At 51.7% G+C, this 26,922-nt stretch overlaps 1 protein-coding gene and 1 long non-coding RNA gene across 2 annotated transcripts; one reads left to right on the plus strand and one right to left on the minus strand.

Moving 5' to 3' along the window:
* Positions 1–7,154: 7,154 nt before the first annotated feature.
* On the minus strand, positions 7,155–13,195 carry LOC122171795 (B-cell lymphoma/leukemia 11A-like; the record flags this gene model as incomplete). Its single annotated transcript, XM_042839570.1, has 2 exons — positions 12,683–13,195; positions 7,155–7,484 (listed from the first exon to the last, which is right to left on the minus strand). Coding segments are annotated over exons 1-2 (385 nt in total), but the record flags the coding sequence as incomplete, so codon positions are not given.
* A 1,131-nt stretch (positions 13,196–14,326) lies between these two features.
* LOC122171796 lies at positions 14,327–21,937 on the plus strand. The gene is made up of 3 exons (XR_006172097.1): positions 14,327–15,269; positions 18,033–21,654; positions 21,759–21,937. It is a non-coding gene; the product is annotated as an uncharacterized LOC122171796 (long non-coding RNA).
* The last annotated feature ends 4,985 nt before the right edge of the window (positions 21,938–26,922 follow it).

A 26,922-nucleotide genomic window follows, 5' to 3' on the forward strand; every position in this document is an offset into this window, starting at 1 on the left:
CATGCCTGGGCTGCGAATATCCCTTAAAATAAAGCAATTAACTTCTTTCCAGCATCCAGCGAGTGACGGTGACAGCCCACCCCGTGCAGAAAGTGGGAGCCACAGTCCCTGACCCCCGGCCAACACAAAGAGGCAGCCCCGGCATAATGCCTGCTGTCAGCAGCTGAATTATTTTTATACAGGAATTTTTATCTCCATTGTACAAACAAGTATGTGTCTGCGCCGACTTGTTAAGCAATCCACTTGTATGTAGAATAAGATATTTTTTCCCTGGTACCAGTCACACAGCTCCGAGATCAGAAGAAATACATTCACTTTGAAGCTCCTTGAATGTTTTAGTTAAAAGGACAGCAGTTGTTTTCAGAGATCCAAGAGCATTTTTATCAGAATTTAATTTTTCCTTATTGATTTTTTCTAGCATAACACACGTTTAACACAGGACAGTTTATCGTTTATTACAAAATAATGTGGCCTCCAAATAATCTGTCAGGAGGTACTGCTCTCCTTTAAATGCAGCGGCGCTTTACCTCCTCCAGGAGTCGGAGGCTGCCGATGGCCACTTCCCTTTGCACAAAAACTATTTCTAAAAAGGAGAATGAATGTCGGGCGCACAGTGCACGCCGTGGAGGGCTGCAGCGGCCCTCCTACAGCCCATGCTGCCGCACGGCTGCTGCCCTGCCAAAAGCAGGAGCACTCAGCCCCATCTTCTCCTGCTCCCAAAGACCAAACTTGGTGGCTGGCACGCAAGCACACCCAGACACTCACACCACATCCAAAAACACCCAGCTGCGATGGTGCAGCAGAGTAACACCACAGGCAAATTAATTGCTACAAATTTTCAGAGGGGGTGGTTTTATTTTTGCATTTCGTATTTTGCTGCCTACAACATCACCTACGCAAGCAATGAATTCCAAATTAAACTCCTCATTTTCTCCTAAGGAGCAAAGCACTGTAAGGTCTGTTTATTTAACAAAGGTATTACTTGTAGTAATAATAATAGCAATAATATCCACAACAACAATAACAACACCACTGAAGGCACGATTCTTCTCTAAGCCTTTGTTGTTCCGCAGTAATTCCATTGTCTGGTTAGGCAGAGGTTTCCTATCTGCACTGGGATCACGCTGTAGGTGTAATTGCCCTGCACTCACACACAGCACAGCACGGGGAGGACACGGGCAGAATGGCCCCGTTGCTGCCGGACCCACAGCCCCAGGCAGCCCTTCGCCCTGCGCCCGCTGAGCGCAACAGCGGGGCCAGCTCCAGGAACCCCGGCAGCGCCTACCTGGAGCGCGGCTCCTCCTTGACAGCTATTGCACAGCCTCGTTTCCTTGGGGGTTTTGCAGCTGTCAGGCTTCGCTTCTTTCTCTCTCGGGTCTTGGTGTCTGAGCTATTTGCTGTGAAACGCAGCAATGGAGGCTCAGGCTGACTCCACCGGACACCGTCCGACACGGGCCGGCAGTGTCGGTCAGTGGCAGCCTGGGTGCAATTCCAGCAGAGCCACAGCAGCCAGGCTGAGAGGTCTTGAGGGAGAGGGCAGAGGAAACACTTTGGTGCCCTGTTTGCAAACTCAGAATTCAACAGCTTTCTGGCAGTCCGTTTCAAGGGCTTTGTTTTGGGAAGCGTTATGCGTTTCTCTTTGTGCATTTTGTGGGTTTCCTACAACTGCTCCTGACAGCTGTTGATTCAGCAAACAGAACGCATTACGAAAAGCCCTCCCGACAGCCGCAGTGGAACACACCGCTTGGCAGGGGCAGCTCCCAGACCCTGAGGACAGGGGTTGCAGCCACGCAGCCTCAGGCCACACCTGCAGCAGAGACCACCCGTGTGTGGTGGCTGCATTCTTTGTTTCAGCTGGATCCTGATACAAACAGGGACTGAAAAAGGAAACAAACGATTTCAAGTATAAGATGTTTGCTGATACTTGGGATAACAAAACTCCCCGGCAGGCTGACACCAGCATGCTTCAAATAACCATGCTCTGTGCCACGTTCTTCCTTTCCATTCCTTCCTCCCTCACTTACTAACTAATTTTGCAGAGGAAGAGCACCTCTACAAAATGAGGAAGGAAGGAAGGAAGCAGATACTTTCATTTTGCTTTAGATCAAAGCAAAACAAGAACGCAAACTGTGGCACATCCAGTATTTTTTCCACCGCTGTCATTCACACTAGACTCTCTAAGTTTTGTACAATTCCCTAGGCCAGCTGCACATTAAGCTTGCTGCGTGTGGCTTTATTATAGCACGGTGACAAGAAAGCATTAATATTCCTATGCTGCATCTGACAGGACATTTCCATGCACTCATCTGAGCTCGCACCTGAGAGCTGCCTTGAGGTGCTATGGCTGTGCTTGCATCTCTAACATAGAGAAACACCAGCACCCTGCTGGGATGGGGCCATCCTTGCTGCACTGCACCCCACACAGCCCCCAGCTCCATGCTGTGCCCTCTCCAAGCCCCCCTGGTGCAAATTCCAAGGGTTGGGAGACATGGTCAGTGCGTCTCTCCAGCAGAGCTGATAAGCGAAGTGACCCAGCGCCACGCACTGACACCGCTGGGAAGCACCAGAGGACAATTTAGGGTTTGGGCTCTGTGCCACTCGATTTGGCCTGCGCTGGCCGGTGCCCTTTGATGCCAATTGCCACACACCTTCACTTGGGATCGGGACTCCATGCTGGGTGGAAATTCATTAGGAAATAGGAAAACCCAGCCTAAATACGGTGGTCATTTGTGGGTATATTAATGAGCCTGCTGCTTGTTAAAGGATGCAGTAAGTCACAATAGGACATGAGCTGATATCAGCCACGATAGGCCCAAACCTGCTGCACTTACTGCTACTGGGATGCAGACCAGGCCCAGCAGGCTTCTAGGGTCAAGATAACAAACCAGCCGGTTGTGGGGCCACGCTACCTGTACAAATGCAAGTCTTGATTCACTAAATCCTACTGAGCTTAGCACACTTGATGAAATCCAGCAAAGTCTCGGCAATGGCCGCACAAAGCCAAGATCTGCCGAGCAGCTCCAAGGGGTGAGATACAGCAGTGCTACTCAGCCAGCGGGTCCTGCACTTGGAATGGCACCATGCCAGTTCAGCTCAGTGCTAAATGGCATTTACTGCAGGGCTGCTGCTCTGGATACAAAAACGGGCTGAAGCTGGGAGGAAATTCTGTCAAAAAAATTGTCTGTAATGAGGATCCATGCAGGCAAACAACCGGAGTCTGAGCTCCCATTGCCTGACACTGCCTCTCAAGCATCCTTAATTGTCTTCATTGTTTGAATTAAATAAAAAACAAGCGTGTGTGCCGAGGGTTGTACATACCAAACTGTGTGCATGCCCTTACTTTAAGTGAGGCATTACAAAAATATGGAGATGTCTCAGAAAGTCTTTCTCTTACCGTACTAATTAGAAAGTAGTTAATTGAGCCCTCCTCAGCTCCCTGCCTCGTTTTCCAGCAGCACTGCTCAGACCAGCTCCATGGGACCGAACCTGCTCCAGCTCCCAGCTCCCAGCACATGATGTCAGTGCATCCCCTACCACCCGCAGGCTGCCTCTGTGGCCATGAGCGCTGTGGCCACAGACACATTTCAGCCTATGGGGAGCTTCACAATTATATATCACATGTAACAAGAGGAAGAATGCAGAACGTATTTCTGATCCTCAAAACAAGAAGATCTGACTGACGGGGAACAAAATGAAAAAGAGAGATAGAAGGTATTAACACTTCTGCCACTTCCCTGGAACAATCATGCTGAAGCAAAGGAAAACTTTTTGCCCTGCCTCTTTCGAGTGAACTCGTATTTGTTTTTCCAATAAAGAGTCATCTTTACATTAGCCGTCCAAAACAGCGAGGATAGGAAAACAAACACAAGCTTTACATTGTACAAAGGACAATGTTGGCATCACATGCTTGTGTCTTCAAAAAGCGTTATTTCCAGGAGGCACTGGGGAAGGCCAACAAACCACAGGCACTTCTCCAGCCCTGCACGAGCAGTGTTCCAACAACTTGATCCCCATATTTTTTACATTTTTCCCCAGAAGTAAATTTCACAGCCATACAAGCCACTACATTTAATTAAGCTTTCAAAAGTCTTCTGACAATGCCAACAATTGAAAGACACTTCTGCAGCTCAATCATGCAATCATTGTGACACTTCTATTTACAATTTGTCTTAGAAAGAGTTTCTCTGACATTGTACTTTAACAAAACAGCCAAGCTGCCAGTTCACAACCTTTCTCTGCCTTATTTATTACCAACAGGGCTCGCACACAGGGCTGGTTCCAGCAACAAGCCCCTGGTAGCACCCGTGTGGTTTCTCCTTTGGGGAGCTGCACAGGCTGATCTGACTGCTTTTCATTCAGAGAAAGCAGAGTGAATTTCACTCTGAAATGCTTCCACTTTCATTTTTTCCCCCATGAATGTAATTCAAGTTTTTATCTTATTGCCCAGATGCAATGCTAAATGTTCTGCTCAGATCTCAATGATTTTTCACTCAGAACAAAATAAAATAATAAGGAATTGCAATTTACAACACACAGAATTCTAATGGCAGCTACGAATAACAATCCAAAAAAATTTCCTTGGCGTAATGACTTGACACAGACATGATCTCCTGAGAACAGCAATAATCAGATGCACTTGATTCAGAATTCAGTACCAAATTATGTCCGCTTTCCCTTTGATTATGAGAGGGATTTCTTACGTTGTTTTTCCCCATTATTATATTTGAATCCAACAGGGCGCTCAAGAATAAAGGATGCCAGCACTGCACAGTGACCTCCCTCTTCCCCACGCAGCCGCTTGGCACTCCCCAGCACCGGCCACGGCCAGAGGGGCTCTGACAGGACTGGCAGCACTGTGGGTCCCTCCTCGCCCCAAACAGCCTTCCTTAATTCCCCCAGACTTATACACCCAACCAGCGGAACGCTACAACCTGACACGGGTGGACGATAAATATTTCTTCAGCCTTTTCAATAAGTGAACAGCGATTTTACATTCACTGATCTCTAGATACTTCAGTTAATATTTCCCCCTATTGTAAAATACGAGACCAGATCGCTAAACCCCGGCCGCAGCACTCACTGCAAATCACAGCCTGCTGCTATCTGGTGCTGAGTGTTTGACATACATATTGATGAAAGCTGCCTCGTTGGACTCACACAACAGATCCTATTAATTCCCAGTTAAATTTATGGCATTTCAGCTACAGCGCCAGATCAGCATTGCTCCCAATTTTACATCACATCAAAGCATCACTCGCCCGCCTGCAGCCAGGTACGCACACGTGAGCATTGCCCACTGCTGCACAGAGTATTTGAGGTGCTCAGGGCGCTAAGGCTGCATGGATGGACAGGGTCCACAGCGTGCACAGGGTGTGCAGGCTGACTGGAGTGCTGTTATCACTCCATCCTCAGAAGCAAGAGGCCTGCAATGCATCCATGCCAGTTGGAGCAGCCATCGTTCTGGGTTCAGTGTCCCAAAGCTTGCTCCTGCAGATGATCTGCTCCTTAACTATTCCTCACTCAAGGCAACTTGCTGAATACAGCAGCTGCTGGCTGCAGACCCACAGACAGAGCATACCCCGCACCCACAGCCCACCTCCAGCACCTCTGTTCGAGGAACAACTGGCTGGGAACGCGTTTACATCGCTGCTAAATCACATCTTCTGGTCTCTCACCAGAGAGCATCAGCTCACTCAATTCCTGAATATTTTTTCAAAAGCAGCTTCCTACCTTTATTTTTTTAAAAAAACTTTTTTTTTCTTTTTTACCCATAAAGTCAGTATCTCCTGGTAGACAGAGAAAAGCAGATACAAAGCTAGAAAGTACCCAAGGTTCGCTGCAGGGACTCCACAGCCCAAAGCCCATGGCTATCCCAGCCCTGAGCTTGCATCTCGCTGCTGACCTCAGGCACTGCTGCTGGGCATCGTCAGCACACGTGTCCCACACCAGGTGGGCTCTGGCCACATCCCCAGAGCCAGGTCTTGTGCCGAGGAGTTCCCCAGCATGCCCAAAGCCCAGCTCACAGCCTGAACTGCTATTTGGAACCACAGAGAACTGCTCCTAATTCCTTCCTGACAGATACTGCATTCTGTCTTTGAAGCAGAGCGGCTCAATATGTAAATACAGAGTTACATCACACCGCCGTTCCTCCATATTTGGTGATTTAGTATGGCTCCAGCTCTAGGAAGACCACAAATCCCTTCCACCAGGCTCCCACACAATTAATCACAGCCTCCTGTTGTGTTCATTTGCTGCATGTCACAGTCAGCACGTGGAAATGGGCACTGCCCTGTGCCACTCCGGGAAAAGCCCCCCAACATCCATCTCTGGCAAAATGAAGATACGGAATTTTTTTAACCTCATTTACAAAACACTGGCACAGCAAATGGCTCTCCGTTTAAAAAAAAAAAAAAAAAAAAAAAAAAAGAAAGCTAAGAAAAGGAATTATTTATCCTTTTTTTAAAGCGTACTTCATGCCGATTGTTGCACAAAGCAGAACTCGGCCTCGGACATTTGTACGGATGACATGTGGTTGTGTAAATCACAAACAAAATCAAGATACATCTGTCAAAACCACCATCAGAGACAAGAGTGAGCGCGGAGAGGCATTTATCATTTGGCTGAGGAGGCAGGCTGCAGAGAGCGGCCTTTCCTGTCAAACCAACCTTTTGAAATTTCCAACATGCCCTTAAACTTTTCGAATAAGCATGTCTGTGCGCTTCAGCAACTGCCCTCTCTACTCTGGCCTGGCCAGTCGAAAATGGCATCTTAAAGTCAAGGTCGGTGGTGTCACTTTGCCATGGGGCTGTGTTTAATTACAGTCCATACGCTGACAGCCAATATGGAACCTAGGCTGGCTGATGCTCACTTAACTCCTTCACTGCCAGCTCTACCCACGGCTCAGCAGCTCCTTCCCCGCACACGCACAGCGCCGGACCTCCTCCTGCAGCGCGACGGCGGCTGCAGCACGGCTCGATGTGAGCGCAGCTGCACACAGCGCTGCCAGACACGCCGAGCTGCCTGACATGCCTGCTGCTCTGCCTCTGCGCAGCCACCAGGAGCACAGCCAGGCACAAGACTCCACTGCGTGCGACCACAGACACGCAACTGAAACAGAAATAAGCTTGCGAACACTTCTCCTCATTTTAATTTACCTGCTATGTGTTCCTGTTTTGGGCAAATTCCTCTCGATGACGTTGACAAACAATCATCATCCTCTGGCGTAACTTGGATGCCAACCTCCACGGGATTGGATGCTTTTTTCAGCTCGCTTGGTGAGGGTGAGGGTGGCTTATCCACAGCCTTCTCTAAGCAGAGACTGCCATTGCATTGTTTCCGTTTGTGCTCAATAAAAATAAGAATGTCCCCCAACGGGAAGTTCATCTGACACTGGCCACAGGTGAGGAGGTCATGGTCCCCTTCTGGAGCTCCCAACGTGCTATGGTCAGGTTCATCATCGGTGAGAATGGCTTCAAGAGGTTCAGCTGCGTTTGGAGAAACAAAAGGAGACACGTTAGAACTCTGGTAATGAGCGCTGGGCATGGGGGCACGCGGGAAGCTCCCAGCCCTGAGCATTGCTGTGTGGCCCCTCCAGCAAAGAGGTGCCCCGCAACCATCGCCACTGCAACAGGAACCGAATTTATTGGTGACCGGGAACACGCTATGCAGGAACAGCCACAGCCTACACAACCCTGCCACGGTATCTGCTCTCGTGGATGAGGACAAATTTCTGACTCGATTTAACGACTTACTGGTAAAATCAAACGAACAGTCTTTGAGAATGTGCTGCAAAGCTGCGGTGGTGCTAGGAAAACAAGTGAATGCTGTGCTTTATCTCCAGATGTATTATTTATGTACATGAATTCAAGGCTGAAAGCACTGCACACGCTCACACACACACAGAGGTGTATTTCCCCGAGCCAGACCCACTTTGTAAAATTTTTGCTCATGAAATATTTTGCTCATGACACGCGTGCACATGCAGAGGAAAGGTTCCAATGCACACCCTGTGTGTGCAACATGCAGGCAGCACAAGCACTGTGAGCAGGAGCAGAGGGAAGGCAGGGAGACGGGGCTCTCCCCACGCAGGTGTGCTGCTGCCCACGTTGGTGGCTCACAATTTGCACACTGAAAAAAGCAGCAGCCGCTCAAGGAGAGGGAGGAAGGAGAAAAGAAAGAGAGAAAGAGAGAAAGAGAGAAAGAGAGAAAGAGAGAAAGAGAGAAAGAGAGAAAGAGAGAAAGAAAGAAAGAGAGAAAGAAAGAAAGAGAGAAAGAGAGAAAGAAAGAAAGAGAGAAAGAGAGAAAGAGAGAAAGAGAGAAAGAGAGAAAGAAAGAAAGAAAGAAAGAAAGAAAGAAAGAAAGAAAGAAAGAAAGAAAGAAAGAAAGAAAGAAAGAAAGAAAGAAAGAAAGAAAGAAAGAAAGAAAGAAATAGCAGAGAAGCAACTGATAAAAATCAAGTGCAGTCAGAATTCCTGCAGGGTGGGAGGAGGAACCTCTTGCTATCCGGCTGCTCCTCGGGGTTCAAATAAATTCCAAATTCACCAAAAATTCCACCCAGAGATACCAACTAAACAGGATACAGTACAGCACTTAAGGACATGAGGCAATTAGTCATTTTTCCTTTTTCATCCTGAAATAAAGATATGCCTAAATTCTCTGCAACGTGTTAGTATCAGCGGCCTTTCACCATACACCAGCCAGCATGGCCAAGCAAATGCCACAGTTCTGAACAGCAGAGAGGAGTGCTCTCTCTGAGATCAAAATACCTCAGCAACCGTTGTCAAAGTTGACAAATTTTCTGAATGAGCTCCAAAAGGCTTCATTACGAGGCTATTTCTGTTCACATAATCATCAGAGGATGCTCTAACAAGGTAGAGTCGTCTTTCTTTTCTCTTTGCCTGTTTTTTTTTTTGTTTTTTTTTCCCTGAGTTTGCACGACAATACCTCAGCACTGCATGTACAGCCTCCACCGGGGTAGGCTTGCCGGAACAAAATACAGCAACACAGTGCTATTCCCCTGCCTGTGCAACACCGCACGTGCTAATGGCAACGGCAGAAAGGAGAGGGTGCTGCAGGCACAGAGCACCGCCACTCACTGCCAGGTAACATGGGCAAGACGGAATGCAACTCCTAAACAGTTAATGGGTCTGACCTTCTTTAGCTAGCTGCCAATTTCACGTTTAATGAACTTAAAGCCACAGAGAATCAAAAAATAGATTTTAATTTGGCTGCATGATATTGGAACTGATTTTGATAAAGTGCAAAAATCGTGTGAACTCAGGTCAAATTTATTTCAGCCCTGCCTAGGCTGAATACTGGGGAGGAAGATCTGGAGTAGCTCCCAGTTGTGCTGCATGAAATCATATCGAGAGAGCAGGCTGCCACCCATACCTCGGCTCCAAGTAGGGCACGGGGATGCAGCCCAGCAGCTCTTGCCTCTGGTACCACTTCTCATTTAACAGAAGGTCAACCACGGGAGGATGAAGGTTACGTTCAGACTGACAAAAGCAATGTCTCAATCACCTGCTTTCCTTCCCCACGCGCAGAGCAAGCGGCTGCATTCCTGGCACCCGAGGGCAGCGGGATGGGCTGCAGGATTGCTGCGTGCCATTTTTCTCCCCAGCCATCCCTCGTCTTCGGACAGAGGGAGCAAAGCAGCGCAGGACTAATTCCTCCTGTAGCTCGCTGCACACAGCAGACAAAGGTATTGGGGCCGAGCTGTAAATCCAACTTCTACCTCACCAACTGGACAGCGAAACACACAAAATAAACAGCGTTCCCTCCGCAGCTCGCTCAGCAAGGAGCTCTGCACAGTCATTCCTCAATTACAAGGTTTTCCCTCGGCCTGATTTATTTCTGACGCCGTCAGTGTTATTTAGCAGGGGAAGGGAACATTGTGCTGAGACACCAGACAGTTGAAAGTAGTGCTAAACAACAATAGACTTTGCTAAAGTCTGCTCTGCCGGGGCTGATTTACAATCAAACCCAGGAAATGAAGTGGTAATTCAGAGGTTGCTGATTACACCTCCACATTTCACCTAATTAATTTTATAGGAGGCAAAGTTCTTGAAAATAACAAGATGATCAAATGTACAGATATAAAACCTGTAACCTCAACATTTTCTATGCTCTTAATGTAAATTATTGCTAATTAACGAGAATTATATAGTAATGTATGAAATACGGCTGGCACCGCACTCCTCGCACAACACTCAGCTCCAAAGGAAGCAGAGCCAGCAGAACACGGCTGTATTCTTACTGCTGTCTCAAAAAAAAAAAAAAAAAAAAGGAAAACAACAACAACAACAAACAACAAAACGGATCTCCAAAGAAAGCCGAATACACAATTCACCTGGTGTACCCCTGAGCTGCCGGATGCGTCCTTTAATTTTTGTGCAGGCTGAATTCCCTGCCTAGGCACCTAATCACTCGTCCCTGTTTTTAATGCAAATTGCTCTGCCATGAACACATCTCTCCGCTCCTCCTCGCCCTCCTGCTCCCTCCTTCTTCCCCATCCCCAGGCACCACAATCTCCCCCCGCCGGCTGCGGGGACCCGCGCGGATTTTCTCCTGCCCGAGAAAAACGAGAAGGGGAGCGGCGCGCAGAGGGACCGAGGCCGGTCCGGTTCGGCCCGGCTCGGCCCGGCTCAGGAGCGCAGAAAGGAGAGCTTAAGGGGTGGGGAGGGAAAGGTGGTCGCCTCGTGCCAACTTTGCTCCAACTGCGGCCGGAGCTCGTGGCCCAAAGCGGGGGCGAGGCGCGGCGGCACCGGGCGGCCCGGGGGGAGGGGAGAAGAGGGGGGCCAAACTCCGAACAAAAGTTGCCATCCACCCCCACCAAAAAAAATAAAAATAATTTGAAAAAAAAGAGTCCGCCTGGCCGGGGGGCGCGGGGGCTGCGAGGAGTCCGGGCCGGGGGCGGCTGCGGCGGCCGCGCTGCTGGCAGCGGCCGAAAGGAAGAACAAAGGCGAGGGGAGAGGGGCCGGCAGGGAAAGGAAGGGAGAGGAAGGGAAGGGGCCGGCGGCGCGCCCTCCCCCCCCCCCCGCCTGGGCCGCGCCGCGGGCGCAGAGGACCGGCCAGGTTCAAGTCCGCTGCCGGCGGGGTTTTTGATGTCGGTGTGCCTCCTAGCGACCGCCCGGCACATCCCGCCCGGCGCATCCCGCCTGCCCGGCTCCTCGGTCCCGCTCCTCCGGTCCCGCTCCCGCCCCCGGCCCGGCCCGGGGCCGCACACGTGCGGAGCTCCGCGGCCGCGCGGTTACGCGCCCGGCTACGCGTCCTTCCCCTGCCCGGCCCGCGCGGAACGGGGAGGCCCCTCTGGGACGGCGGCGTGGGCCAGCCGGCGTCGCGGCCCCCGCCTCGGGAGAGGCGTCCCCAGGAGCGAGAGCCGAGCGCCGGCGTAGTGCCGAGGCAGTGCATGCGGGAACGTGCGGAGAGCGGTGGGAGGGAGCGAGGGAAGGAAGACGGGCCCGGAAAGTTCTGCAAAGCGTGAGCGGGGACTGAACGCGTCGCGCCGGGTCCTGCGTCGGCCCTGGGAAGGAGCAGGGAACACTCGCTGGGAATAATGGGGAAAAAAAAAGATGGGAAGAAATAAAAGCGAAAAAAATAAACAGCCACGAGTAGCGTATATCGTTTCCTTTTCTGCACGCTCACCCGAGAAAAGGGGGATTTTCTGTCCCTTCCTCCCCCTCGCCCCGCATTTTTCTGCAACCCGAGGTGCCCTTTGTTGTGCGTTGAGCGGTCCGCTCTCCGTGTCCCGCCCGGAGCGCGGTGCCGCTAGCGGGGAGCGGCGGTTCTGCGGTGAGCGGCGCTCCGGGACCGGGCTGTGTCTTCTCTCTCCCAGGGAGAGCACGTTGGGTTTGGGGCTTAAACGCGGGCGCGGGGCTCCCGGCTGTGCGAGTGTGCGAGCGCGAGTGCGTGTGTGGTGTGCGCTCAGCCCGGGCTCGCTCTTGTCTGTGTTTGTTGGCAGGAGGCTTCCCGCACACGCGGCGCTTGTAAACATTCAGACACGAGATTTTTCCCAATCAAAATCCACTTCCACTTTTTTTGAAAATCTTCCAAAAAATAGTAAGTGAGCGAGGCAGCGCGAGGCGAGGGCGAAGAGGGAATCCCTCTCGGCGCGCCACGGCCGCCGGCCCGGGGCCGCCCCCCGCCCCAGCCCGAACCGAGCCTAATCGGGGCTGGGGACGCAGAGGGCGCGGGGTGCGGGGGGAGGTGGGGCGGCGGGGCCCCCGGGGCGGCCGGAGCGGGTCCGGCCCGCACCCCGCGACGGAAACAAAAGACAGCCGGGCCCGAGCACCCGTACGCCCTCGCCCCCGGCCCCGCGGAGGGTGCGAAGGCGCGAGCGGCGGGGAGCGGCGGGCTGCGCTCGCCGGACTTTTTCCGCGCCTCTCGCTCCCAGCCGCCCGGCGCCCACCGCCGCCCCGGCCGCGCTGCCCCGCGCTTCGCCCGCCCGCCCCCGGTCGTGCTGCCCGCCCGCGCGGGGCGCTCTGCGGAGCGGGGCCGTGGCGCGGAGCGGCGGGACGAGGTGGGATGACCGGAGCGGCGCGGGATTGCGGGCGGCGGGAGTTCGATCTGCTCCGCTCGCTCGCTCCCTCTCACTTTTATTTCTTTTCTTCCCGCTCTCGCTCGAATAGAAAATTAAATCCGCGAAAGGGGAATTGAAGGAGTCGCTCCACAGCTTACTTACGCGAAAATTCCCGCTTGCTTAAGTGCTGGGGCTTGCCCTGCTTGCGGCGCGACATGGTGGGCTGGCGGCGGCGGAGCGCGCGGCTCACATCGGGAGCGCCGGGCTGCGGAGGAAGGAGGCTCCCGAGAAAATATCTTCATCAATGTCTTTTGACATCCAAAATAAATTAGAAATAATACAAAGATGGCGCAGGGAAGATGAATTGTGGGATAGCAGTCATGGCTTTTTTTTTTTGTGCGAGGAAAAAAAAGAGAGGGAGAGAGAGAGGGAGAGAGAGGGAAAGAGGGAAGAAGAGAGAGAGCGAGATGAAAAAAATGGCAAAAGCCCCCCTGAGCCGCAAGTTCAAGTGCGGACGTGACGTCCCCGCGAACTTGAACGTCAGGAGCCTGGATGGACAGAGACATACAAAACATGGGCAGGGCGAGCCGGGGAGAGGGGAGGAGGGAAGGCGAAGGCAACACCAATGGACACTCATCGGGGGCTGGACATGAAAAAGAGAGCAGGACAAGCCAATGGCCGAGGACCGCGGGGGGGAGCGGGGAGGGGGCGCGCCGGGCGCACGCCGCCGGAGGGCCCCGGGGCCAGGGCGGAGGGGGCCGGCCGGGCGCGAGCGGCCTCGGGGCGAGGGAGGAGGGGGCGGGGGGAGCGGTACCCGAGCCCGGGAGAAGGACTGGAGGAAGGGGAAAGGGGAAGGAAAGAGAGAGAAAGAAAGAAGGTAGCGGCAGCGCGCACACTCTCACACCCCCGCTGGCAAAGTCCATAGATCTCTGAAGCCAGGGGGGGGGGGGGGGGGACGCCGGGCAGGCTGCCCTCGGGAGGGGCGGGGGGTAGACCGAAGGAAGCCAGCCAAGAGCGGGGACCACCCAAAAGGAAGGGGGTCCCATCCGGAGCCGGCGTCCCCACTCGGCCCCCTCCCCCCAACCTCCGCGCCGCGGAATCCCCTCCTCCCGGGAGCCGCGGCCTGGCCCCGAGGGACGGCGGCGGTGGCCCCGCGGAGAGCCGAGGGGCGGCGGGGGCCCGGCCCGGCCTGAGGCAAACTTCGGCGGGGAGCGGCGTGCCGGCAGCCGGCCGCCTGCCCCGGAGCGGGGGAGGAGGTGGCGGGGGAGGGGGGGTGGCGGGAGGAGTTCCGCGAGCGGAGGAGCGGGAGGAGAAGGCGCGGGAGAAGAGGGAGCGGAGACCCCGTCGCTTACCCCTTCGAGCCCAGCCCGCGGCAGCGAGCGGCGGCGCGGGGCAGCGGCTGCAGCTGGGGGATGCGCAGCGCCGGCCACAACTTCCCCGCCGCCGGCACGGGGAGGGTTCAGGTTGCAGCGGGAACGGGCTTGGGAGCCGGGCGTGCCCGCACCGCCGGGCCGAGAGTACCCGCGTGCGGCACGGAGGAGAAGGCGGAGAACGGAGGTGGCGGCTCGGACGGAGCGCGGGAGCGGCGCGGGGACCTGTTGACCGAGCGAGGCGAGCCCGTGTCGGAGCGGGACCTCGAACCGCGGGCGGCCCGCCGCCGAGCCGAGCCGAGCCGAGCCTGGAGCGGCGGGCGGCGAGGGGTTCGATCGGCGCGAGGCGGGGAGGAGGCGCGGGGCCGGAGAGCTCCAGGTGCCACGGTCACGCTGCGCACAGAGCGGGCGGCCGTGTCCGTGCGGCCATGTGCTCCGTGCGGGGCGCGCATAAACAGGCGGGTGTGTGCGGCACAGGTACGTTCGTACGATTTGATTTGTATATAATGGAGCGTGTCAAGCTTCTCGAGGTAACTGCAGTGCAGAAGTAATGACTTTATTACCTCTGAAACGTTGTGCAGTTCGCATTTAACAGTGCTCTGAATAATTACAAGTCATTACGCAACCGTGCGCCCTCCGAAGCCCACGTACGGTGGGATGCCTGGCCGGGGCCAGTTCTGATAAATAACACGCAGCGTCCCATCGGTTCTCTGTAAAAGCTCCTAGCGAATTAATCACTTAGTTACACCTCAGCCTGCCGGCTCGCTGCACCGCGGCTGAGATTCCAGCGGTGACTGCCCCGGCCGCACCGTGAGACGTACTCGACAGCTGATTGTGCGGATGCTCTCGGGAACGGCTGCGAGCGAGTCCCGCCGGCAGCGTGCCCTCAGTGCCGGCATGGAGCAACAGCTCGGGCGAAGCGGAGCCGTACCTCAGCGGGGCGCTCCGGGCCGGGCGCTGCTGTCGGCGCTGATCACAATAACGCGCTCTGCCCGCCGCCCCCCGCGCCGCTCTGTCATGTGACGAGAGGGCGACAACAGACCGGGAAACGAGGCGTCGGGAGGCGTTCTCAGAGCGCCGTATCCACGGGCTTTATTAAAGCAGGTGGGTTTTTATTTTGCTGCGCTTTAGTGGAAGGAAGGAGGCTGTTTAACGAGCAGCCGTGGACACGAATAACTGTATTTACAAGCCCTGACGCGGCTTTTGCCAGGCGGTAAATCCTGAGCCGCGACCATTATTCGCCGTAGCCCGGGGCGCGCAGCCCGGTCCGTGCCCCATAACGATGCAGCGCGGCTCTCCTCGAGCCCTTCGGTGTACTCCGGTGTCAGCTCGCGGCCAGCAGTGTTTTGAATGGGGGACTTTTCTCTGCGCTTCCTGAGGTATGGTTCTGTCTCTGATCTCCGCCTTTAATGGCCGAGCCCTGGTTTATGCTTTATAACGTGTTGACAAGTTTTCTAACAGACTTTCTGAAATAACGCACATATATTCACGTCGGTTACAAACTCTACAGTATTTTTAGCGCCGAGTAGATCTATATCCTAATGCACTGAGAGGGAGTGTAAATCATGGAGGATTTCATAGCCCCTTCAGTAGTTTCTGTATGAAGTACGAGCAGCGTGGCCTCCAGACGTAACCTTTTAGAAAAAAAGACAGCTCTTTTATTTTATGGTGTAAAGTGCTTTTAGCTTCAGGGCTCTGAACGTGAACGCGGTCAACAAACAGCTCCTGCGAGGGGCTTAGCTGCGGTCCGGCCCCTGCGCTTGTTGCTGCGCGGCCGCCGGGCGGCTCACGGGGCCCCCTCCCCCCCCCCCCTCCGCTCTGCCTGGGCACAGCCGCGCACGCCTCGCCCCGGGGAGGGGTTGCGGGGCTCCCGGCGCGGCCGGAGAGGCAGCGGTGGCGGGGGTCCAGCGGCAGCGGCCCCCGGGAAAGGCGGAGCTGGGGGGGCCGCAGGCGCTGCCCTTCCTACAGCATCCTCTGTACGCCGCCCGGGCACGTGGCGCGTGGTCAGTCCGCACTGTACCTACTGCATAAAGTGACGGCACTGCTCAGTCACGCTCATGGACGCAGCATTTAAACACAGCTAAAATTTTTCAAAGGCTGCTAGTTGTGGAAATGCGGCAGGCAAAAGGACGAGTGGGAACAAAACTGGGCAAGCGCTAAAGACAGCCCAGCAAAAGGGCTGCAGGACTGGCGCGCGCTCACGCGTCACCTCCCTCTCAGCCACGGCCCTCCCCTGCCGTGCCATCCTGCCGCTGTGCCTCACCCCAGCCAGATCATCCACTCCTTGGTACGGACTCCTGGCTCCAGAGCTCCAGAGCAGTCTTGGGAAAATGTGCCTGATTGCCCTAGCCTTGTGCAGGCAAGCCCAGAGGTTGGCGCTGGAGCCTGAGCCATAGGGTTGTCACATTCACCTGGGAGTCCAGCCTCAGGAAGAGGCTGCCCACATGCTGCAGCCCCTCAGCTGGCTCCCACCCTGCCCCTTGCAGACCAGAGCCCCAGGACGCCTGCCTCCGGTGCCTCAGCCCTGGAAACGGCAGCATGGTCCTTCCTTCCAGCAGAGCCTGGAGGCTGCTCTATAAAGGGACTGCCTCAAATGGGGAAGTGTGGTCTGCCTCCCTCTCACAGACAGGCACACGGTCCCTGTGTGGCGCTGAGGCCCAGAGGTACAGAGGAGCGTGATGCAGCATGTGCTGCATGCTGCCATCCCTGTCTGTCTGCTGATTTAGCTGCAGACTTGGTAGCAGGTGAGTTCAGGAACTTAGGTGGGCAAATGTTCCCACTTCAGTGCTCCAACTGTCATTCATTCATGGCAGTGTTCTCACATGTCAGAATGGAACATTAGAACCAAACACAAATTCCAAAACAATGCCAGTCCTCCTGAGCCACGTGTTACATAACGGCCAGCATCACAGGCACCCTCCTCACCCAGTGATAGCCTCAATCAGGCAGAGGCACCACGGGTGGAACTCTTATCGCACCGAGCTGACTCCCGACGAATGAGCAGAGGGCTCGTGTGTCCTAGAAATGGCGTGTGCATTGGTACTGCAGGGCGAGCAACGTGGGCACACTGCTTTCGGTTTTCTCCTTTTTTGTTGCTGTTTTTGTTTTGTTTTTTACTAAGGGCTCAAAATAAGCTCTGATCCTGCAAGCACTTACTAGCAAGCACTGCACACACAGCAGCAAGTCTGTGCAGGATCACACACATATGGGCATCAAGTGACCAAAAGATTTTGTTATGGGCTGCTCTAGACAGGATCCAGAACAAGGTGCTGAACTTGAGGAGAGTTTTTCCAGAGGTTACAGCAAGGTGTGGGTTGTCAGCCTGCTCCTGCTTGCACAGCTCTGGGCACAGTGGAGCCCTGAACCTTGACTGGGCGGTCTAGGGATGGCTGTAAAATGAATGGCACAAAGCACTCGGGATGTAGACTCATTTGCAAACCCCTCCTCTAAGTGTACACATCCTCGTGGGTAGGCAGGCGGGGAGGCACTGGTTATAAAGGATGCCAGTAACAGCTCACTTTTAATCTCATGTTTCATTTTGGCCAAAGTCTGGTTTTAGTTTTCACTACTCCAGAAGTTATTTTACTATTAGTTATTTTGTATTTTATTTATGGTCTCCTCTATTTTTGTACGTAAGCGTGTAACACGCCCCTGACAACTTGTATCCTAAGCTTCTAGCCGAGGCAATTTAAGCGTGGTGGGTTTAGAATCGATGTATGGTGTGAATCCGTACGATCTTAATTATAGCAGTATAGCAGCCACGGTACGAGGGAAGTAGCAGGGCTTTCATTACTAAAGAGGCACAGTAGTTAAGGTCTGTCAGTGTTCCTGTTACAATCCCCATCTTGAAGAGGTTATAACTTGGGCTGTGTAAATTTGATTGAGCTGAAACTTGGGACTCAAACTGCCAGTCCAAATAGGGAATTACCTTATGAATAATTGGCTAACCCGCTGCTTGATTCAGAGGCCTTTATAAAATGATTTTAATGGGTTCTAATGTTTTTTTCTTTTACTGACATCTAGGGTATGAATGTGGTACTTCTAGCTCTTTTGAAGCTCCTTATTGAACAGCACATATATAGTACATGCATTAAAACTATACAGCAACACAAGAGTTCATGGGGCACGTGTCACTCTTACAGATCCATGTGTGGACATATGCAGACCGAGACCATGTAGAAGAAGTGTGACAGTCTATCTCAGAATATGTGAGATAAGCAGAATAGAAATGCCTCAGACAGAAGGGAGCTAAAGCACATCCATCGTGTCTGCTGTGTCCCTCAGTCCCATGGTGACCCGCTGTCAGAGCTGCTCACACCACGCTGCTGGGAAAGGTGGGTGTTTCCTGATCCAGCCGCCTGAAGCAGTTCTGGTGCACTACAGGAAAAAATATGTCATGGCATTGGTCACTTGGTTTTCCTTGTTAACAGTTTTTTGGGACTTAACATTTCTGGGGACATTTTCTTTCCCCAAAATGTGTGGAAGTGAGTCCCATGTGCACCTTAGCATCAGAACAGGCATCATCATGAGTGCACTTTGAAAGGCATCAGCTGCTTGACTTCGAGCACTGGCCTTAAGTATGGCTTTGTGTACAAAGAATTTTACTTAAAAATACTCTCAGTGATACTTTCTGCTTGTTCCAAACCTCTGTGGCTCAGAGACACTTTTTGTCACTTGAGATCACTCTAAGGCAGAGCATGCACATCTGGGGAAGAGTGCAAACTTGGAATTTTCTTTGACCCTAGCAGAAAATACTGGCAAGCCCAAGGCCAGCAAGATGAGCTACAGACCATGGACAGGTTGCTCTAGTGGAGCCAGACCCCAAAACATTTCTCTGCCAACCTTGTAAATGTTTGCAAAGCATGAACACTATCTTTTGAGACACCGAGTCATCCGTCTACCTGAGCAGGTCATTCTTTGAGCTTATGTTATTGACCCAAGTGACTTTCTAATTGGTTTCCTGACTTTAGCTGCTAGGATTGGGGAGATCTCTAGCTAGCCCAAGGCCAGGAATTATGGCCAGCTCAAGCCACAGGCAGGCAGGCATAACCTGGTGGCCCAGCAGACATTGAGCTCAGGGAGGATGAGCATGCTGCGTGGGTGAAAAAGGGTGAGACAAGCAGCCAGCAAACTCCTGGTAAGGCTCAAGACAAGAGGAAGCTGAGTCTGGCTCTTTGCAGCTGTGCTGTGGGGCTTGACCTGCAACTTTAAGAAAGGACAGCAGTCACCAGTGCCTGGCATCAAGGCATGCCAGCATGAAATTTGTTTCCTGGTTCCAGTTCACTGCAGCTGGAGTTATTTCCCTGCTATCTGACAGGCACTGGTGCCAGCAGCCACTGTTCTGTATGTGTGTATCACTCCCACAAGTGAGCAGGAGTGCACCCCGAAGTTTAAAAGCAGTGGCACACAATCACTGCAAAGTGTCTTCCAACTGGCAAGATAGGAAGAGCTGGTCTACTCCTGGCCAAATGACACATGTGGGGCAGCACCAGTCTTTTCAAACTGTAGTTGTTTAAGATCAGCCTTCCCTCAGGATCATCATGATAAGCTTTTCATGCTTCCCTGAAAGAACAGACCAAGGGGTGGTGAGAGCTTGGGCTAACAGGAAATTCAGAAAGCTCCACTCTAGGTGCAGCGGGAAGGAGGATGGAATTGCAAATGTTTTGTCTTGGAAAATAAATCCAACTACATTTCCATCAAATTAAATAAGAATTCCAGGATAACAAAACTAATTCATGACCAAGTCACCCAATACAAGTGTCAGTGATTAAAAAAAAAGAGAGAGAGAAAGAAAAAAAAATTCCATTGAGGAATTAGTTTTGCTACAGGAGATGTGGAAAGATTCAGTCCGTTTGCACACTCCCCAGCATATCTGGCTTGACTGACAGCAGGGATGCAGAGTACAGTGGAAAGGATTCTCTCCTCTAACGCTGCTCAGTGCATCCCATGCCTGAGGAATCTGCTTGGACTTGGGCACCAAAAAACCCGTAAGCATATCTGACACATCAGCTGTACTCCGAGTCTGCAGTAAGCATGAGGCCAAGTATTCTGTTAAGATGGTGTCTTTCGGAAATAAACTCTATTAGGTAGGTTTTTAGTTACTAACAATGCATTTAGCTGAAATTTCACATCATCATTCTCGATATTAATTTTGTATTACTGTTGTAGATTACATTTAATTTTATCCTTTAGGTTCAGCAAAGAAGAAATACACGTGCTGTCTAGAACGTGGGGCCATTTGTGTGAGGCTCCATCTAGATGGAAAACAAAGAACTGTTGAGATAGCAGAGATCTTCTGCATTTAAAAACAAGAACGGCTTTGCTGTGGGGTTTTTTCTTTGCCATATTCATCCTGTGCAACTCCGTGTGCAAAATTTCGACTTAATTGAAATATTTTAATGCAACTCTCTGTAGTCAAATTGATATAGTGTTATACAGCCCAAAGCTGCACAGAAAGATGCCGTGCTGAGGCATAGCGAGAGTGATGGTGAATAAAGCATGATACAAGCACACTTCTTTCAGCAGTTTGGATACTTTCGCCACCATTTGTTATTGTCAGCACATATAATTTTTACAGTACGGTATGAATTCTGACTGCAGCGAGAAGAATGCCTTCCACTGCCAGTATGAATAAGATTTCACTCAATTAGAATAACGTGCAAGCGTATCGTATAGTATTAGCACAGAAAGCTGATGTGCATTAAGTCTGAATGCTGGGAGTTATTGTGCTAATGCTATTGTTTGGTGAGCAACTATTTCCCGGCAGTGAAAAAAAAAAGAAAAAAAAAAAAAAAGCAAGGGAAATTAAATACATAAATCAAAAATATGCGCAATGTTTGATATTACCATACTGAAATTAATGTATTCATAATTTAAACTTTACCTTGCTCTATTGTATTAAGTTTCTGCATACCTATAGAGAAACAAATGTAAACACAAAGAGAGCGACCCAAAGCCTGTGTGCTGAAACAAGTCTCTCATTGCAGTGCTTGTTGCTGTGGGTAAATGCAAGGGAAATGCAGGCTGCGTCGCGTTGCCAGGCGTACAGGCTGTTTGCTACCTGTGTCAGTGAGAAGTTGGGTCTGAACGCTGCAGTAGAGACGCATCTGCTGCGACCACGCTCTCCTGGACACCCCAACAACGTCGTGCACTGCAATCGCACTCACTTTTACACCCCAGCAACGTGGGGCACCGTGTTCCCACACAGCGATGTGTTCGGGGGATGAGGAGCTGCGCAGCTCCTGGCACTGCACTTCTGCTGCCCAGAGCTGAAGGTGTGCGATGCATAGGATGGGCACACAGCTGCCACCGCTCCTGCGAGAAAGGTCAAAAGTGCCTGGGAGCCGAGGTGTGCCTGAAACAGCCGTTGTACTTAGAGCCAGTAAACACGAAACTCTTCTCTATTGAGACCCAATTAGCTTTTCTATTCAAAGCCGTGCTGCACTTCTGCACGTTGCTTACGAGTGGGACTGAAAAACACACGCACCATGACACTACACTTTTAAAGTGTTTATTGACTGCCTTTCCCGTTCTCCCAGGATTGCCTCCTGCTTAGATGTGAGTTTTCGGTGAATATGACCTGACTAATTGTTTTCCCCTGCCATGATCACTGCGTTTCTCAAGCAGTTTGCACCTACTCACGGACCTCACATCTTCAGCCTTGGATCTTAAAGAAACTGATAACTGCGCTTCCAGAAAACTGCTCGGTAAATACATTTCCTGCCCCGGGCTTTACAAGGACCGCTCTGGTCTCAGATCCACCGTGTACGTACCATTCTTTTTTTCCCGGATTTTTTTTTTTTTTTTTTTTTTTTTTTTTGGTGGTGGTGGTTTTATTTTTTTTTTTTTTCTGTTACCTTTTCTGCCAGTGAAGTAATCAGGGAGAACGGCGGGAGGCTCCATAAATATGCAAATTGTCTCCAGATAACTGGTTTCGCTGGTTCCGCCTTGGGACTCCCGCCGGGCGGCTCCGCGGGGAGATCCGTCGCCCCCGGCCCCGCCCCCCACGCTCCGAGCGCTCCTTCCCCTCTCCTTCCCCTCTCCTCTCCTTCCCTTCTCCTCTCCTTCCCTTCTCCTTTCCTTCTCCTCTCCTTCCCCTCTCTTTCCCTTCTCCTTCCCCTCTCCCCGCCGCGCTCCGGTGCGTGCCTGCGCCTTTCAGCTCCTTGGCAGCGTCCCGAAGGAGCTCCGCGTCTCGTCGCTGCTGGGGCAAAGCACGGGAGGCTGAGCCGCACTCGGGCCCTTTCCTTTCTAACTCGGAATTGGAAGGATTAAAAGCGGCCACTGGCTTCCAAGTTAAAAAACATGTTGAAGTGAAAGTTCAATTCGTAGTTAAACACTCACTCCTTAGTGGATTCTGATCTGACTGCTGTTAGACCAACATTGGTGTTGCACTGACTCTTTAATTAATAAAAACGGTTGGAGTCCTCTCTGTCATCTCATTCTTTACCAGCCTCCGCACAAACTTTGAAGTCCCTGTCTAAATAGGAGACCGAGAAGGAGAACATCAGCCGCCAAAGTTACTTCGAAGCCAGAGAAGCGAGGCGGCTGATACAGCAGGCACTGGATGGGCTCCATCCCTCCGCGATCGCTGCGGCTCCCCGCCGTGGAAGCTGCCCGGCAGCCCGCGGTGGGACGGCGCTGCACTCACGGAGTGCGGAGGGCTGGAGGGGTGAGGAGCTGCCGCTGCCCCGGGATTTCCTCCTGCCCGCGGAGCCGGGCCTCACTGGGAAGGAGATGGAGGCGGCCGGATGGATAAATCCACCTGTGGATTTGTGGGTAGATCCACCTCCGGGAGAGATGGAGCGGGCAGCAATGGCCTCGTCTGCGGAGGAGGAATCTGGACTGCAGACTGGAGGCAGAAATGGGGGTTATAGTTAACTTTCACAGTTTGCCGCCACTGAAAATTTCAAGTAACTTCCCTGAACTAGATTTAAGACTTTTTTTTTTTTTTTTTTCTTTTTTTTACCACGTTATCTCCAGATTTGACTGCTGGAAAAGGCTGACTGCACAATAGCAAAACAAGGGCACCATCCAGCAGTTGGGAATCAAGGCCCTTCTTTACCAGAGCCTCTGCCACATACATGCTGTCACCCACCTTCCAGACACACGGCACAACCATTCGATCTACTGAATCGAGAGACTGTTTGATCTTATCTGCATCTGTGAGCTGACTGTCAACCTGCTTACACTGCATATTAAATCATCCATAGTAGCTGCATCAAGCTGGGATGATCTGTTAATTCTGAATTTACTAACCCTTCGAGTGCAGTCATTGTGTTTAATCTAGTGTAGCCAGCATTTATTTTGCAAGCCTAAATCCTTCTTATATGTCTGTGCTGTAGGTTAAAAAATCATTAACGTGTAGGAGATGGTAATTGGGAAGAGTTCACTTTGATCTTTGGAAGCCAGTTGACAGCATCACTGCTCCAAACACACACGTGTGTGCTCTCACCATGTGCTGGACGTGTGCACGCGTACGCACTAATGACATTTCCTTGCAGAAAGAGTTTTGCATGAGACAAGGAAAAAGAGAGGCCTCAGACAATGCCTTCATTCCATGTCTCAAGGAAGACTTACGGTCGAGAGGCAAATTCCTGGTGCTGCAGTGCAGTGAGAGCATGTGGCTGCAGGCAGAGCCCTGCCAGGAGGGCCAACAAATGTCTCCTCGAGGCAGCGCCCAGCTTGATGCCCAGCTTGATGCATGCCTGCAGCCACTGCCAGCACCAGACATCCCCATGCACTGAGGACCACAGCCTCTGCCACGCTTGAGAAAATCAAGTGCTGCTGTCAGCACCTCTACCAACGTGCCCCCTCCTCTGCGCACACATACGCAGAAAATTGCGTGCAGATATGTACATACATTTAAATATGCTAATCTGCTCACTGTACACACCCATCTCTCCCTGTCCCACTCTCCTGTTACCTATTATACTTGCACGCTGCTGATGGCATCAACGCATTCACAGCTTTTATTTCGGTCACAAACTGGTAGGCATGCTTCCTTTTTTGGTAATCACATGCCTGGTGTCTCTCTAATGTAGCCTAATAACAATTTTAGCATTCAGATAAAACGATTTCATTCTGTGATTGCCTTTTCTATTAGATTTGATTCTGAGAAGCCCCAGTGGGTGCCTCCGAGGCAGAGATCTATCTGTGAGGCTGCAACCGATTCAATAGCAGCCTGAGCTAACCTTGACCTTTCCCTAGACCCTGCTCCATCTGGTGCCAGCCTGGTCCCCCCCTTCTCCTCCTCCTTGCTTCACAGGCAGCATTGATCAAGACGAAATCGAGCGGCTCTCTCCCTCGGAGGGCTGGGCAGTCACAGGAAGGACAGCACATTTCAATATATGGAGACGACCGAGCCTCTTATGCAATCATAAATCTACATAGAGGCTTCTGATTTGATATTTCCTTCACCTCCAAAGATTCTCCCCTCCCTCCCCCAGCAGGGATTTATAAACTATAAGACAACGGCTTTCCCCAACACCTGGAAATTATAAAGCTGGCTGTTGGGAATGCATCCTGGCGATTTGATCTGATTTACTCGACTTCTTATTTATTTCCTTGCAGCTCGCTCCATCTTTTCCCTACGTCCTCGGTTCTGTATCTCTCTCTTCTTTCTGTTATTTTCCCCCGTTCGGAGGAGGCCTTTATTCGCCTCCTCGGGGATGCCGGGGTGCCGCTGTGGGCAGGCTGGAGGGGCCGCGGGTAGGCTGGATCGGGAGGACCGTCTCCCTCCGAACCCCGGCACCGACTGCCGGCTCGCTCGGGCGCGTTTCTCTGTCTGCAAACGAGAAGAGGCTCCCGCGATCAATCGGCGCACGGCGCTTCGCGCTTCGTTTTCTTCCCTCTTCTCCGCTCTGCCGCTGCACCTGTATCCCAGCGCCGCCTCGCCCCCAGAGCCCAAGCGGAATTGCGCCGTGCCCCGCGGCCCCGCACCGCCCCGCAGCCCCGCACCGCCCCGCACCGCCCGCAGAGGCGTTCCGACGCGCTCCCTCCCCCGTTCCCTCGCCGGCAGCACTCGCTTGTGTTCGCCCCGCGGACAACCGCCGCGTCCCGTGCTCTCGTCTCATCTCCGTGTAGGTTCCTTAATTGCCAGGACGTTCGTTTACAATCCGCGATTTGCTTTTGCTTCCCAAGAATTGTAGCATGACCGCGTTTTCTCAGCTCGCAACAGTCTTGAGATTACATAACAGATGATGCAAAATTATAATGACGATCTAATCTGTGCACTCTGTAATTATTGTATAGAGTTTCCTGCACACACACGGCTCGTGCAGTATCTGCAGAGCCAACAACAGGCTGCGGATGCAGAGTAGAAAAAGTAGAGATTGATATTTGGCAGTATGAATGTACCAGAGAGGGATATTACTTAATGGGAGAATGTGTCTGGAAATGCATTTCTCTTTCTTCTGAGCAATTTGTTTTGCTTTATCTCCATGGGTTGTAAAAAATAATAGGAAGAAACTGTGAATTAAGCTGAAAAAATACATATACTCAATTTATCAGTTTACTATTACACTTCCTATCTGCAGTGTTACAAAGATTTAGTACATTTCCTAAACTTTTGGATCTAATCTGCATTTTGTGCAGCCTACGGTTTGTTTGTGAGACCTGCCACCACATGCCAGCTAAAAATGAGTGTCAATTAATAACAAAAAACTCCCTTCCTTCCTTATTTCTGCACTCTCGTACTCTAACGGATAAAACTACTGATGGTGAGAATTTTCCATTACTAACAGTTTTTATTCTAAAGCACCAAAGCTTCCCCAAATAGAGCTGCTGAATATTTCCTTGCTTTTCCCAGTGGCAATTTATGCACACCACTGCTCATTAAAAATATAAAGAATATTCAGCACTTTAAGCAGTGTTTTTTCTTCTACCCAGATCAGCCAGTAGAACCAATCACAAATCCAGTGACTGCACTGCGTTGTTTGTGGTGTTCCAAATTAGAAATCATTTGAAACCAGAAGTAGGTTTGTTTTTTGTTTTGTTTTTTTGTTTGGTTTGTTTGGTTTTTGTTTTGGTCTGTATTTTTGTTTTGTTTTGTTTTTACTGTTTTCTACATGAGAAGTAACTGAAAAACATTCACCCTTGTGACACAACAGATTTTCTAAGCTCTTTTCTTTCCAAGCTACCTGAGCAGCCGTGTCATCTCTGCAGAAATGCCCGGGTGTGGGTTGCTGTTTAAGAGCATATTGTACTTATCAATAAAATGCGAAATGGCTTAAAAAACAATTTGAGCTATGAATTGCCATCTGCTCTTTTGGGGGGGGAAGGGAGTGGGGGGTGTGAAACAGAAAGTAACTGCATTTATTTTCTCACTTTCTTTCTGTCTCTTTTTTTTTTTTTTTTTAATAGTAACATAAACAATACTGCAGAATGCTGTAAAGCTCTGGCTGTATGAAAGGCATCGGCACAGCTCATCATACCTTAGGTCAGGACTTTGCCCACGTTGTTAATCACCACTTCTTTTATCTATCTGCAGAAGTGCCCACAGTACTTTTTTCCCCATTAAGCAGGGTGTACTTTCTAATTTCAGACATTAAAAGCCTGGTCCATCTTCCCACGTGACACAGAAACGTCCCAGTGGACAGCAAAGCGGCCTGCAGACCCTCTTCTGTTCTACATGGGAGAGTGGGACCACTTGAGGCTTTGCCAGCACCACAGCCTCAGTGCTGGCGATGCAGTGCTCCTGAGCGAGCTGTGTGCATCACTGTGAGGCCAGCTCCAGGTGCTGGGAGGCCTCTGCCCAGCCCAGGGGAAGGCATGGCAGCCCTGCCTGGCTCCTGCCTCTCAGCAGCCCTTCCTGCCCACACCACTACTCCCTGTGGCAGGGCTCACTGCAACAACATCGAGAGAACAAAATAACAGCTTGCTTCTGCCTACTTAGCTGGAGTTATTTCTTTGTTGTCATTCAGCTGGGAGCCCTGACTTTTGTAACCTGTTTATTCCGGTTCTTGCTCAGCTAACCAACCCAGACACTGCTCCTACCTGCTATGGGGAGGGGAGGGGAGGGGAGGGGAGGGGAGG

The sequence above is a fragment of the Centrocercus urophasianus genome, unplaced genomic scaffold (assembly GCF_019232065.1).
Source record: "Centrocercus urophasianus isolate 14NV4802_14NV808 unplaced genomic scaffold, USGS_Curo_1.0 seq_971, whole genome shotgun sequence".
Taxonomy (NCBI): Eukaryota; Metazoa; Chordata; class Aves; order Galliformes; family Phasianidae; genus Centrocercus; species Centrocercus urophasianus.